We start from the raw sequence: 13,997 nt of genomic DNA on the forward strand, positions 1-13,997 counted from the left end.
CAGAGCTTATGCAATAGCGCTCTCTTTTATAGCTGTGACGGCTGTCTTTTTCTGTGAACCAAAATAGAATCAAACACACTCTCTCCATTTTCCTCTCTCTCTCTTTCTCTCTCTCAGTGCCCCAAGGGGAGAATTTGATATCTAAATTTAACAGCTTAAGGGGGTGGAAGGGAAGGATTATTTATTTGTTTTTTTTTTAGTCTGAAAAACATCCACAGCTCCAAATTCCGTCAGAATTGACTCAGTCAGAGCCACTGACCGACATTCATCACTTATAAGTGTGTGTGTGTGTGTGTGTGTGAGTGAATATACCCCAATATAATGTATGTTCTAAAATATTTAGACACCTCTTATATAATTAGTGACGTTTGATGTGCACCCGTTTTTAACATTAGTGAGTCTTTTAGTTGCAGCTGGTTTGATTTCCTTTTCCTTTGATGTGATTTTGCATTGTACATTCAATAGGATGCTTACCAGTAGGCACCCATCCAACTGAGTTCACCATGCCCAATGCCAAGTGTAGGCTGGATGGGTATAAAGCCCTGAAACATTGGGCTGTGGATTAATGGTACTATGAGTGATGGAGGAATTTTCAATCAATTTGGGAAGATTTGGAGTTATATTTATGATCCACTTATTAACGCTCTTATGCTCGAATGCAGGGCGGCACGGTGGCGCAGCAGGTAGTGTCGCAGTCACACAGCTCCAGGGACCTGGAGGTTGTGGGTTCGATTCCTGCTCTGGGTGACTGTCTGTGAGGAGTTGGTGTGTTCTCCCTGTGTCTGTGTGGGTTTCCTCCGGGTGACTGTCTGTGAGGAGTGTGGTGTGTTCTCCCTGTGTCTGTGTGGGTTTCCTCCGGGTGCTCTGGTTTCCTCCCACAGTCCAAAAACACACGTTGGTAGGTGGATTGGCAACTCCAAAGTGTCTGTGTGTGACTGTGTGTGTTGCCCTGTGAAGGACTGGTGCCCCCTCCAATGCCTTGCGCCCAATGATTCCAGGTAGGCTCTGGACCCACCGCAACCCTGAAATGGATAAGCGGTTACAGATAATGAATGAATGACTGAATGCTATCAAAACCTCACAGCACTCACTGTCGATTCTCTCATCTCCAATGACCATACACTTTTGTAGTTCTACAATTACAGACTGTAGTCCATCTGTTGCTCTGCATACAATGTTCTTCAATGGTCTGGTGTTATTTGGGTGGTGGATCATGCTCAGAGCTTCAGTGACACTGTCTAGTTCAGGCCACAACACAAATAAGAGACCACTGTGCACTCCTTGTTCCCCAACAACACATACAGCCAAAGTTGCCAACAAGAACACAGTATTTTATGTGGCATTTGATGTCGTCCTCCCAAAAGTGATTGTGTATCTGAAGTAATGGCTGTGCCCATTGTGTTGAATAAAGGTGCTGTTTGAACTAATAAATATGTGTGTATTTATTAACAATAGGTCTTAGTAATTTAGGCACGTACCATTATTTTAAGGCTTAAATATGTTTCCAGCCAGGGTTCGTTTAAATGCTGGATATGATTGAATTTGTTAGAACACACAGTGCATCGCAGTTTGCTGTGAATAGGGATGTGTGTGCCCATACTGACCCTCCGCTCCCTTGGGCCCCCAAGGCCCATTTATGCACATGACCCTGTTGCTGCTTCAGTGGCTCACAAGCTTTAGCTCTTCTTCCTTTCCATCCTTCTATACTTGAATAGGAGTAAAATGCATTGTTTGAATAATTTTTCTCTCTTCCTGGCGCTCCACGTTTCACACAGTACAGTGCGTATTTATGGCATGCTTTAAAGTTGTCACCTGAACTGAGGTGAAATTCCCAGCCTAATACTTCTGTGAGAACGAGAGAGCAGACAGCTAGAGCACAGCTTTCCAACAATACTTCATTTGTGCGCAGCCTGGATTTCACCAGAAGATCACTGCCAATGTAATGTGTGGTCCCTGGATGCTGACCTTAGTTTGGCTTGTTCATTCACAGTTTAAGATTAAACAGCTGTTCTAAATAACAGGCAATTTATGTTATATTATATATTACATTCATATATGCCAGTCCCAATGGGAAAAGGCAACAGAAAGTCAACAAAGAACACACACACACACATTCTCAGCAACTGCTCCTTGGCAGTTACACATCCTTTCAGACCATCAGTCTTCTCACAAAGGAAGGATGTACACAAACACCAGTGTATAGTGTCAGCTTTGAAAACAAGCATATCTGAACTTGATTACTCATGTCTGTCAAAGATCCACCAGGTCGTATGTGGTTGTTAAGAGTACCCCTCTGTATCATCTAATCATGTCATGAAGTCCAGCTTTGGATACTTTTCTGTTGTTACATTGACTTTTTTCTCTTCCTATGCACTTTGATTTAAAAGTAAATGAACAGAATATGAATTTTTAATGTAAGAAAATGATGAAGAATAAGTAAAAGTGTCACGTGATGAAAGCATAACCAAGTCCTCTGAATAAAACAAACCCAAAATACTTAAATATTCCTTAATGACTAATTCATAGGAAGCTGCTTCAACAGAAAATGGATTAAGGCAGTAATGACTCACTTACATTGATGTTCATTCCCTATGAAGAAGCAAAAGAGAGAGTGAGTGAGTGTGTGTGTGTGTGTGGGTGTGTGTTTGTGTGTGTTTGAGAGAGAGAGAGAGAGATGTTTTATTTGAATTGTGGGCACTTTTCCTCATTTTAGGTAGCTTGTGTTGTTCCCTATAACACAAGCTTCTCCCTATAACTTATAATTGAATGTTAAAGAAAATATGTGTTAAGTTAAGTTATAGGGTTGGGCTTGTATAGAAATTTTGTTTAAAATTGGAGTACGGTTAGGGTTGGTGTTAAGGTCAGATTAGAAGTAATTACAGTTAACGTTAGGGTTGGTGTTAAGGTCAGATTAGAAGTAGTTACAGTTAATGTTAGGGTTGGTGTTAAAGTCAGATTAGAAGTAGTTACAGTTAACGTTAGGGTTGGTGTTAAGGTCAGATTAGAAGTAGTTACAGTTAACGTTAGAGTTGGTGTTAAGGTCAGATTAGAAGTAGTTACAGTTAATGTTAGGGTTGGTGTTAAGGTCAGATTAGAAGTAGTTACAGTTAATGTTAGGGTTGGTGTTAAGGTCAGATTAGAAGTAGTTACAGTTAACGTTAGGGTTGGTGTTAAGGTCAGATTAAAAGTAGTTACAGTTAACGTTAGGGTTGGTGTTAAAGTCAGATTAGAAGTAGTTACAGTTAACGTTAGAGTTGGTGTTAAGGTCAGATTAGAAGTAGTTACAGTTAACGTTAGGGTTGGTGTTAAAGTCAGATTAGAAGTAGTTACAGTTAACGTTAGGGTTGGTGTTAAAGTCAGATTAGAAGTAGTTACAGTTAACGTTAGGGTTGGTGTTAAGGTCAGATTAGAAGTAGTTACAGTTAACGTTAGGGTTGGTGTTAAGGTCAGATTAAAAGTAGTTACAGTTAACGTTAGGGTTGGTGTTAAAGTCAGATTAGAAGTAGTTACAGTTAACGTTAGAGTTGGTGTTAAGGTCAGATTAGAAGTAGTTACAGTTAACGTTAGGGTTGGTGTTAAAGTCAGATTAGAAGTAGTTACAGTTAACGTTAGGGTTGGTGTAAAGGTCAGATTAGAAGTAGTTACAGTTAACGTTAGAGTTGGTGTTAAGGTCAGATTAGAAGTAGTTACAGTTAACGTTAGGGTTGGTGTTAAGGTCAGATTAGAAGTAGTTACAGTTAACGTTAGGGTTGGTGTTAAGGTCAGATTAGAAGTAGTTACAGTTAACGTTAGGGTTGGTGTTAAGGTCAGATTAGAAGTAGTTACAGTTAACGTTAGGGTTGGTGTTAAGGTCAGATTAGAAGTAGTTACAGTTAACGTTAGGGTTGGTGTTAAGGTCAGATTAGAAGTAGTTACAGTTAACGTTAGGGTTGGTGTTAAGGTCAGATTAGAAGTAGTTACAGTTAACGTTAGGGTTGGTGTTAAGGTCAGATTAGAAGTAGTTACAGTTAACGTTAGGGTTGGTGTTAAGGTCAGATTAGAAGTAGTTACAGTTAACGTTAGAGTTGGTGTTAAGGTCAGATTAGTATGAGTTACAGTTAACGTTAGGGTTGGTGTAAAGGTCAGATTAGAAGTAGTTACAGTTAAGAGTTCTTAATTACAAGATGTGTTCAAGGAGGAGTTGTGTCAGTGAGAAATGGACACAATGTGTTCCTCACACTCACAATTTTTGTGTTTCTCATGGGAAAGTTTATTTAGCCACAATGAAACAAAATGAAGCAAATAAGATATGCTTTAGTTAAGTGATATTTTTATCCCTTTAGAATCATGTAATCACTTCTGTAATCACTTCTGATAAGCTTTTTAATACCAGAACTTTTACTGTTTACCATACAGCATCTACCGGTAGCCATCATGGTGTTTTGTTACTGACACACCCCCTAATTTGAAAATCAGAGTTTCCCACTAATAAATATGATATGTATGAGGTGTACGAGGTAATTCACGACAGACCAATACCAGAGCCAGTACAAAATGATACACAGAAGTACATATATGTGGATGTGCTGAGAGCCAAGTCGAATGTAACTGGCAGAATCCTGACAGTGAAGCCAAAGCCATCAGTATGAGACTAGGCATGTAGTAGTTACAGTCAAAGTTCGGTTTGCATTAGGGTTAGTCTACACAGCAAATTCTCCAGTGTTAAATCAGCACTAGTAGTGTTAACTTCACACTGAGAATGTTGAATTACATAATTACAAAATATATTACACTAACAGTGTTAATTTAACATTGAAAGTGTTGATTTAACACTGGTGAATTTGCTGTGTAGTAGTAGTTATAGTAAAGATCAAAGAAAATCTCCAGGAAACGCCTGCACGTCAATGTAATGTTCCCATAATGCATGAAAACCAACGTGGGTGTTTTGAAAAGTGAAACTTTTGATCCGTTGTGTGTCCAGGTACAGACGTTTGCGCGTGCGTGTCTCCCTCCTGGTCTAATACCCACGAATTACCCACTACATTACACAGTGCGCAGGCGTGATCCGATCTGAGCGCGAGAGTCTCTCCGTCTCTGTCACACACACATACACATGAGGAGTCTACCCGCGCTCACGGACTGTCTGCTTCCTCTCCTCAGCCTTGATTAAATGTGTAGGCGCTCAGCGGAATTTCTCACAGACGCTGGATATTTTTGAAGACGCGTCTTTACGTGGTCTGTTCAATGCCTTGTATGAGGGTCTTCCGTCTGAACCTGTGGCTCAAGGGGCTCGAAATGAGCGCGAGCGTCTGGGATTAGCTGCGGCTCCTTAACAGTTACAGCGCATCTCAGCGCGTGGGACTGTGTCCGCCGGGCTCTGCGTGTCTTCACTGCTGTTCATGGGCATGTTTGATATAATATAGGTGTTCATATCGTTGACGCGTCAAACGCTCGCTTTTAGCGAAAGGTTTTCTTACCACGTGACTCAGAGGTAGCTCACTGGCGAATAGTTAAAAGGTGGTCTTCAATTTGGGGGTGTCTATTAATATGTGTCTCAAGGGACAAATATGATGAACCCGAGTCTCGCGGAGATCTTTTAACCCTTTTGCTGCTGCTTCTTCTGAGTTTTTAACCCGTAGCTAAGTTATTATGATATTTTGGATGTCAATGTTTGTTTTGAGTTGTTTTAGCAGTGGCTAAGGTGTAAGGTCACTAATAAACAATAGCCTATTAGAAGATATCTTTGGCTCGTCTTCAGTTCTGATATTTGTTTATTGTTTGTCATTAACATGGACTCTGAACTATTTGTAAGAACAACAATAGTAACTAGCTAGGTTTAAAAGGGTTTAAATTAAACTTAAATCTTTTGTTTTTTGGGGACTGTAAATTTGGGAATAAAATAGAAATAATAATAGCTAATGCCCAGCGTAGTTTTAGAAAAGAGTTTGGAGTAGGACAGCTTTTTAACACAAGAAATTAAAAATTAGCTTTAGCCTTATTATGAGCTGACTTTCAATTTTGCTGAAACCATTTTTGGTTTATGAAGAAATTGTAGATTACAAAATATAAGAAAAATAGCGAACTTGGGGCAGGTTTAGAGAAAGGTAAAACATGAAGCTAATTTACTTATTGCCAGTTTTCCTCAGGCTGTTTACAGTTAAGAATGAATTAGCAGGTTATTCTAGATAAACAGCTGAACACGGTGTGGGTTTGAAGAACGGTCTGGAGTAGCTCTTTAGCGTCTTAAGGGCACAGCACATGAGCCGTGTTTCTGAGCTAACTCCAGCTTAATAACGGTTTGGTTGAGGTCTTTGAATTCTCTAAGAGTAGAGTAGCCGGCTATGCTAGTAGCACAGGGTAGAGTTTTAGGACATTTAGGCTCGACCTAACTCGAAGAACACGATAACCTTTGTGCCTGTTTTGATCCAACTGTAACTGACTTTTAGAAGTATGTTCAGGGCTCAGTGTTCAGTGAGAGTTGTATGAGGGAGTTGGAGTATTTTTTAATGGTAAAGATGTTGCTATTATGAACGGATGCGTTTCATTAGGAGAAAGTTAATCTCAGTCTAGAGTGGTTAGTTCCAGCAGGCGTCTCACCGGAAGGAAGGGCGGGGGGCTTGAACATGTGGGTCGCGGGACTCGAGCTGAGCACGAGCCCGGTGTGTTGACCGTTCCGTTGGTAGCCCACAGTTCCCCACCGGAGAGGAGCAGTCCATCAGGTCGAACTGAAGCGGACACCGCGCGGCGAGGTTTTGGATGGCCGCGCCATGGACGAGGACGAGGCTCCGTTCCGGAGAGTCAAGACGCGGCGCAAGAGGATGCGGTGCCCGCCGACGCCGTCGTTCCCGGCGCTGGCGTGCGCCTGCGACTGCGAGCAGCGCGAGTTTGACTGCAAAGAACTCGAGGCGCTGTTCCGCGGCTACGGGCTGAGGCTCGAGCAGACGGCCATGCTGAAGGCGCTCGCCGTGCTCGTGGCGCTGGCAAGCGCGCTCGCGGCGCTCGAGCTGCTCTCCGCGGGATCTGCGGCGGTGACGGTGGCGCGTGCCTCGCACCCGGTGCACGGCGTGCTCTTCGCCTCGCTTTTCGTTGTCGCCAACGTCACGTACCTGCGCGCGGCGCAGCTGCAGCAGATCGCGCGCCTCGCTCTTCTCTTCGGCTTCACCTTCTCGCTACCCTGCTGTCCGTTGCCGTTACCGCGGCTCGCGAGCATCGGGGCAAGCACAGGACCCGCCACCGGGACAGGGACCGTGAGCACGGAGCCAGGCCCAGGACTGGAGCCCGTACACGGTGTATGGCCGTTGCTGCTCGTCACATTCGTAGCGTACGCGCTGCTGCCTGTGCGCGCGCTCCTCGCCGCGGTGTTTGGGGTCGCGCTGGCCGCGTCACACACCGCCATCACCGCCGCGAGCGCCACTGGAAACACGCTGAAGCTCTGGAGAACGGTACGTGTATGTATGTGTTGGTATGTTTCAGTGTGCTTCATTCGTTGGCTGTGTCCCAAACCGCAACTAATGAACGGACTCTTAAATGTCCTGGTTTTGAAATGCCCTGTACTGTCCTGTACAGTAGTGCGCAGTTTTGAAACAGCTCTACTTGCTTTCCTATGCTCTTAAAGAAACATTCTTTCAGCAACACACTGGAGTGGACAGTGTCCTTCTAAAAAATGAAAGTGAGAGTTCAGATGGATGTCAACCATAAAATCACACTCACAACAATGCTTCTTGATGAAATGTGAGGTGTGGGAACCAAACAGTTAACCCCACCCCCTTATTAACCCCCAAAATTGAATCTGTGTTCATCAGAAATACATATTTAGAAGATTTTTAAAAACTATTATTATATATTTGTTTACAATGGAGGGGACCACCAGAACTGTAGGTAAACATATGAATTCATATTTAACATGATTATTAAAAAGCTAGAACATGAACTGGAGCTGACGGGGAACACAGAATATATCACAGCTTGAATAACCCCAGTTCAGCACCACTAGAGAGAACAGATCCACCCTCATAGCTCATCCTAAATGAATCTAACTGAATAACTCACTAAAGCTCTGTCCACTCTGTTGGTGCTGAAGTGATGTTTTTGTCACTGTGTTGGCTCAGAGTAACTTTGAATTTGTGTTCTACCCCATGATAACTTCATAGACAGGTTCTGATCAAAAGCTTTATCCTCACATCACAGTAAACACTTCCACTGCAGGCTTATTATTCATTATGTAGTGTTATCTGCATATTTTATAAACGCTTTTTACCATTTTTTTCAATATTCCGGACTCCCCCACCATCCCCATGCCATAACACTGACATAGCGGTGAGTGGATCAGACACAGCACTGCTGCTGGAGTTTCTAAACCCCTCTGTGTCACTGCTACACTGACCCTCAGCCTGTATCTGAAAAGAGCCTTGAGTTCACCAACTACATATATCCTGCCAACAGTGTCCTATGTCCATTGATGAAGGACTAGAGGACAAACAACACAAATTGTGCAGCGACAGATGAGCTACTCTCTCTGACTTTACCTCTACAAGGTGGACCAACGAGGTAGGTGTGTGTAACAGAGTGGACAGTGAGTGGACACAGTGTTTAAAAACTCCAGCAGCTCTGCTGTGTCTAGAATGAGAATGATCCATTACCCAAATCATACCTGTTCTGTGGTGGTCCTATGTGGCTGCTGATCAAGGTCCTGGGTTTGAACCTGGCCTCTGCTGCTTGTCTGAGAGGAGTTGTGTTCTCCCCGTGCCTGTGTGAGTTTCCTTATTGGTAGAAGTGTCTACAGGTGTGAGTGTGTGATACACTGCGATGGACCTGTGCCCTGTCCAGGGTGTGTTCCCAGGGATTTTTGACACGGTCTGTACCCCAGGCTTCTGTGAACAGAATAAAGCAATTACAGGAAATGAATGAATCCATTTGTTTTAAGTACAAGTAGGCTGTAAGTGGCAAAATGAGATGTATCCCATTAGAAGCGAGCAACAATACATTTTGACGAGGTTTAATGAGGCCCTATGAGACCCATTTCAGCATAAAAATACTCCCACCTGAGTAAAAGTTGCAACCATATTCCTTTCCTTTATGTATTCATTACAGATTAAGTGGAGATATGCATATTCAGTGTCTTGTAATTGCCTTTGAATAGCACTTAGTGCCTGAAAAGTGTCTTTTATTCCAGTACTTGCTCTATGTTTTATTTTTCAGCCAACACACCATGGCTTTATGACCCAGTGTACAGTGTTTACTCATCTTTTACAGTGTACTGAGTTATTCCCAGAGTCTTGAGGTCTTTTGCTCTAACACACACTTCTGTGCTCTGTCCGAGTTGTTAGGTAAGTAGGTCAGTGTGTAGTTTATGCACACACACACTTCTCAAAGGGATTTCAGCACTGAGCCATAATTTCCATCGTCTCCAACACTGTCAGACAGGTCTACAATGTTTACCGTGATGTAATTCTGTGTATCTCATTTTAAACCGTAGTTTAAAGAAAGAAAAAAGGCCTGGTGGCAAATTTACTAGAAACCTGTTGTCAACAGCCTAAGTGATAATAATACAGCGAAAATCGTCATGTTTAATATATTTCCACTCTTTTAACTGATACAGAAAAGTCAGTATAGATGTTTAAATGCCATTGTGCATTAACAGGTATTAATATAAGACTTTTATTTGATATAATATCAATATATGTACCTGAGTAAAAGTACAGATACTCAATATAAAGTATTACTCCAGTAAAAGTCCTCGTTGTAGATCTCAGCTTGAGTAAAACTACAAAAGTATTTACCTTCAGATGTACTTAAGTATCGAAAGTACCATGACGTATTATGGCTCTAATGTTCTATTATAATTTTTGTAACAAGACTCATGCTTAACACATTGTAGGTGAAAAGAGTCTAGTGTCACTCTCGGGTCCCAGTTTTTTTAATATAACGTCCTTAATTAGTCTGACACTGATGAACACAGCAGAAATGACCAAAGAATAAATACAATGGGTGTGTCCCCAAACCTAATGAGCTGTCTAGGTAGGAACTGACTGCATAGACAGCTATTTAAAGGCTAAGCACCAGCTCTATGAAAGTATCAAACAAATAAATACAGTGGAATTTGAGTTCCTAACTTGTGTTTATTGATAGTGAGAAAACATGTTATTTCTTACTAATTCAAGGAATAAGGTTTAAAGACCGTTGGTCCACCCTCCAACGGTGTTCGGAAACTCTAATAGGCGTCTTGCCTGTGACGTAGATGGTGTAATATTAATAGGTAATATTGTTCTGTACCAGTGGAAAACAAAAAGTAAAACAAAGAGCCATTTAGGAGCCGAAAGAGCCGGCTCTTTATGAAGAGCTGAGCCAAAAGAGCCGGCTCCCCAAAAAGAGCCGAAATTCCCATCACTAGTGCAGACCACAACGGCTAAGATTGGTTTAAATTTCTCAAGTCAAGAAGTTCTGAAATATTAACTCCTCTACACTACACTCCCTAAAGAGTGCACTTTAAAGATTCGTAAATAATACCACTACACTGTGTACTACATAGGGTTGAAGAAAATGTTTGAAATTCAGCCCTAGTCTTGTGTTTTTACTCATTTAGGAACACGAGGCAAGATTTGGGTTTTTTCTGCTCCTAGGGCTCCCCTAATTAACTTTTACAGCACTAGGGTGACCATATCTGAGTTTTCTGAGGACTACGCAGATGTACCTGGATTAACTCGTCAGAAAGTCAGTAACGGTCAGGTGTGTCCGTGTATTTGTGCCGTTATAGGCACAGAAGTGACGACTTTCAGTTTTTTACAGTATATCACTAGAGAAGAGAGTGAAAGACTTGTGTGACATAGAAACTCTTCCAAATACAAAGAAGCGACTTTGATAAATTACCTTAACAACTTTCAACACATTGCTTTTCGAGGCTCCAGTAAAACACTGTGATGTGGGTGGAGCTCGGCTGAAAGTGATGTAAGCACAAGCAGGTGCGCGCGGCGAAGTGTGTCCCATTTCTGCTCTCAGCTTCGCCCCCTTGAACACTTGATCCCTGCGCACCCCTCATGCTCCCTTTTGTTCTAAAAGAACGTCATCATACGTCATCGAAGTGCACGCTTCAAGAAAGGTATTAGGGATTTTTTTTTAAAGATTTGGGACAGAGGGGATACGTTGGACGGCAAAATCCCGGCCGTATGCATTTTTTAGGTCCCGAAAAGAGGACATGTCCGGCGAAAAGAGGGCGTCTGGTCACCCTATACAGCACTGTACTGAAGTTGGTAGGGAGGGGAAGGAAATGGGTGGTATCCAAAAGGTAGCTACATAGAGCAGTGTCTGCAGCGCTGAGCACAGAGTAGCAACAACAGAGGCTCTATTCTACCTATTAGGTCAGTGAAGCATCACAATGATTTTGAAGGTGTAATTTTAGGGTAAACATATTACATAGTGTTCCTTTAAGCTCTCTGTTTTTGTCTACATAGTTGCAGAGTATAGTTTGAGCTATTTCTGCTATTCTGATGCTCCTGGTTTTTTTTTTTTTTTTTTTTTTTTTTTTTAAACAGGGTGTGGCTTTTTTCTGACTTTTTGCCCGATATTCATTTTTGTCTTTTGGACTTGTTTATCTCTCTTTACTGATTTTTGGGTTTTTGAATATTTCTTCTGGCTTTGACCTCGCTTCACCGTACTGTGTTTAATAAACCTCCAACTGACTCTTACCCTCGGCGAGTGATTTGTGACATCTACAGATTCGTAAACCGTGTATATGACAGAATAGTAGTTACTGATGACTCAAATACAGCCAAATACTAAACAGTACAAATCATTTTGTTAATTCATAACGGTTCTGAGAACTGAAAGTGATTCTCACAGTCTCAAATTCGCACAGCAGTTGACAAAGACAAAGTCTGACTTTGGTATTATTGATTTTAGGCGGAGAAATGTTTCTCTTGTTTTAGCGTGGCAACTGTGTTCATTCGTTTCCTAGCAACGATGACGCCGTGTGTCACGCGGAGAACTGCGTAGCAGGGAGATTTGTTTAGATACGCTACGGTTTTATGAAAACATAAACAAAAAAGAACGGCAGACTTTTATAATGTAGTGGAATAAAAAGTATGATATTTGACTTTGAAATGTAGTGGAGTTAAAGTAAAAAGTCGCCCAAAGTGGAAATACTTCTGTAAAGTACAGATACACGAAAAACGTACCCAAGTACAGTAACAAATTAAATGTATTCTTTACTGTCCACCACTGTCAATTAGTCATAACATTTAAAAATACCTGTGTTTCTACATTCATTATCCATTTTATCAGCTAGTTGTACAATATGCAAACTCTGATACATCTGTAGCAGATTTGATTTGGGTGATGGATCATTCTCAGTGCTGCAGTTTCACTGACATATTGGTGGTGATGTGTTATTTTGTGTTGTGCTGGTACGAGTGGATCAGACACATCGGTGCTGCTTAGATTTTAAACACGGTGTCCACTCACTGTCTACTTCTGGACACACCTACCTCATTGGTCCACCTTGTAGATATAAGCAAGTTATTTAATGGACAGGACCTCTACAAGATTATATCAAATTTTATATTAAAAATTATATATTATATAAGATTATATATAATAATAGATTTCTATAATTACTGACCTTTTGAAAGGCCCCATTCACCTTGTTTTTTAAGACTCTTGGCATTTCTTTCCCTTAATAGGATACATACATGTACTAAAAGGTTGAAATAAAAGTCAGTTTCCAGAGGCTGAAGCCTGTTTAAATCAGCGGGGTGTTGGTCTTTTGTTATGCACAGGGAAAATGCATTGAAGCAGTTGTCTTTGGTAATTAATTGCATATTCCCAGATCGGCAGATAGATGAATCTGAAAAACACTGGAGAATTCTATTTTTTACCGTTGTGTCTCAGCTGTACTTTTGAAGGAGAGGAAGAGGCATTGCTTTATTGGCTGTGTATGTGATAGAGCTTTCAGACTCCCACTCAAAAGCACAAACCAAACTGTTATGTGTGAATTTTTCATCTCCCACACATCTGCCACACCGTCCTTACACCCTGCTCATCTCAGAAATGTCGCAAGACGAGAAGGGGCCAGTGGGCTTCAGCTGTAGGTGCTAGCATTTTTTTTCTGGCTTACATAAGAAGTTATTCATTAATAACATGTTACACAACTAAGTAAAGTACAAACAACTCAAATGAGTCATGTGTTGTAAACCATTCGGCCAAACTAAACTCACCGGATTTAAAGCCAAACTAGGATCATTATGAACCTACAAACACTTTGACATGTTATATCATGCTCCTGGGCATTTTAAGCACAAATCTTTATGTAATTAAAACTGTTAGAGCTGTGTGATATGGCCTTTTGGTCATGGTATCACGATACATTTTTCTATGTTGATCAATCAGTGTTTATCACAATAGGAACTTTTGTTATGATGACTTTAAAAGACATCTTTCTAAAAATGCAGACGGAATACAATGAATATTCATTACTATACAGTATTTATATTTTTAGCCAAACATAATATACATGCATATAGTATGCGAATGACTCAAATCCACAAGGAATGATTTCACTGAAACGATGTAAATCATTTTATTACCCTCTCCAAGTAATGAAAACTCACATTTAACATAATTACCGTACAATAAATACGTAATCTGTTATCTGTGTGGTGTCATGAAAACATTCTTAGGGCATTACCACCTGCCACCAGTTCACCACGCTCCTGGAACCAAGTTCTGATCTATAAACCTATTGTCCTTAAGCCATTAGGAAGCTTGTAACAGTGGGAAAACTAGAATGCCAGAGAAGCAGTGTTCTCTGTGGTGTCAGATCCAATTCAGAAATTGTGCAAAGAAAAATCCACCTAGGGCGAGGGAATGATAACATAATTGTCTGGTTTGAGCTTGACTTCTGACAGGGGTTGTTCACGCAGCACACCACTGTGCGTGTTTTTACGGTAAATGAACAATGTGCAGAAAAAATACGCTTCAAACACAGAGAGAGCAGGAGACATTCATTCATTCATTATCTGTAATCG

At 41.3% G+C, this 13,997-nt stretch overlaps 1 protein-coding gene across 1 annotated transcript in view; it reads left to right on the forward strand.

Moving 5' to 3' along the window:
• The first annotated feature begins 6,399 nt into the window (after nt 1-6,399).
• adcy1b (adenylate cyclase 1b) overlaps nt 6,400-13,997 on the forward strand; it is a 94,856-nt gene continuing 87,258 nt past the window's right edge. The window contains exon 1 of the mRNA XM_066682121.1: nt 6,400-7,421. Within this exon, the coding sequence (XP_066538218.1) occupies nt 6,747-7,421 (675 nt within the window). The 5' untranslated portion in view covers nt 6,400-6,746. The remainder of the gene's footprint in view (nt 7,422-13,997) is intronic.

This window comes from Hoplias malabaricus, chromosome 9, assembly GCF_029633855.1.
Source record: "Hoplias malabaricus isolate fHopMal1 chromosome 9, fHopMal1.hap1, whole genome shotgun sequence".
NCBI lineage: Eukaryota > Metazoa > Chordata > Actinopteri > Characiformes > Erythrinidae > Hoplias > Hoplias malabaricus.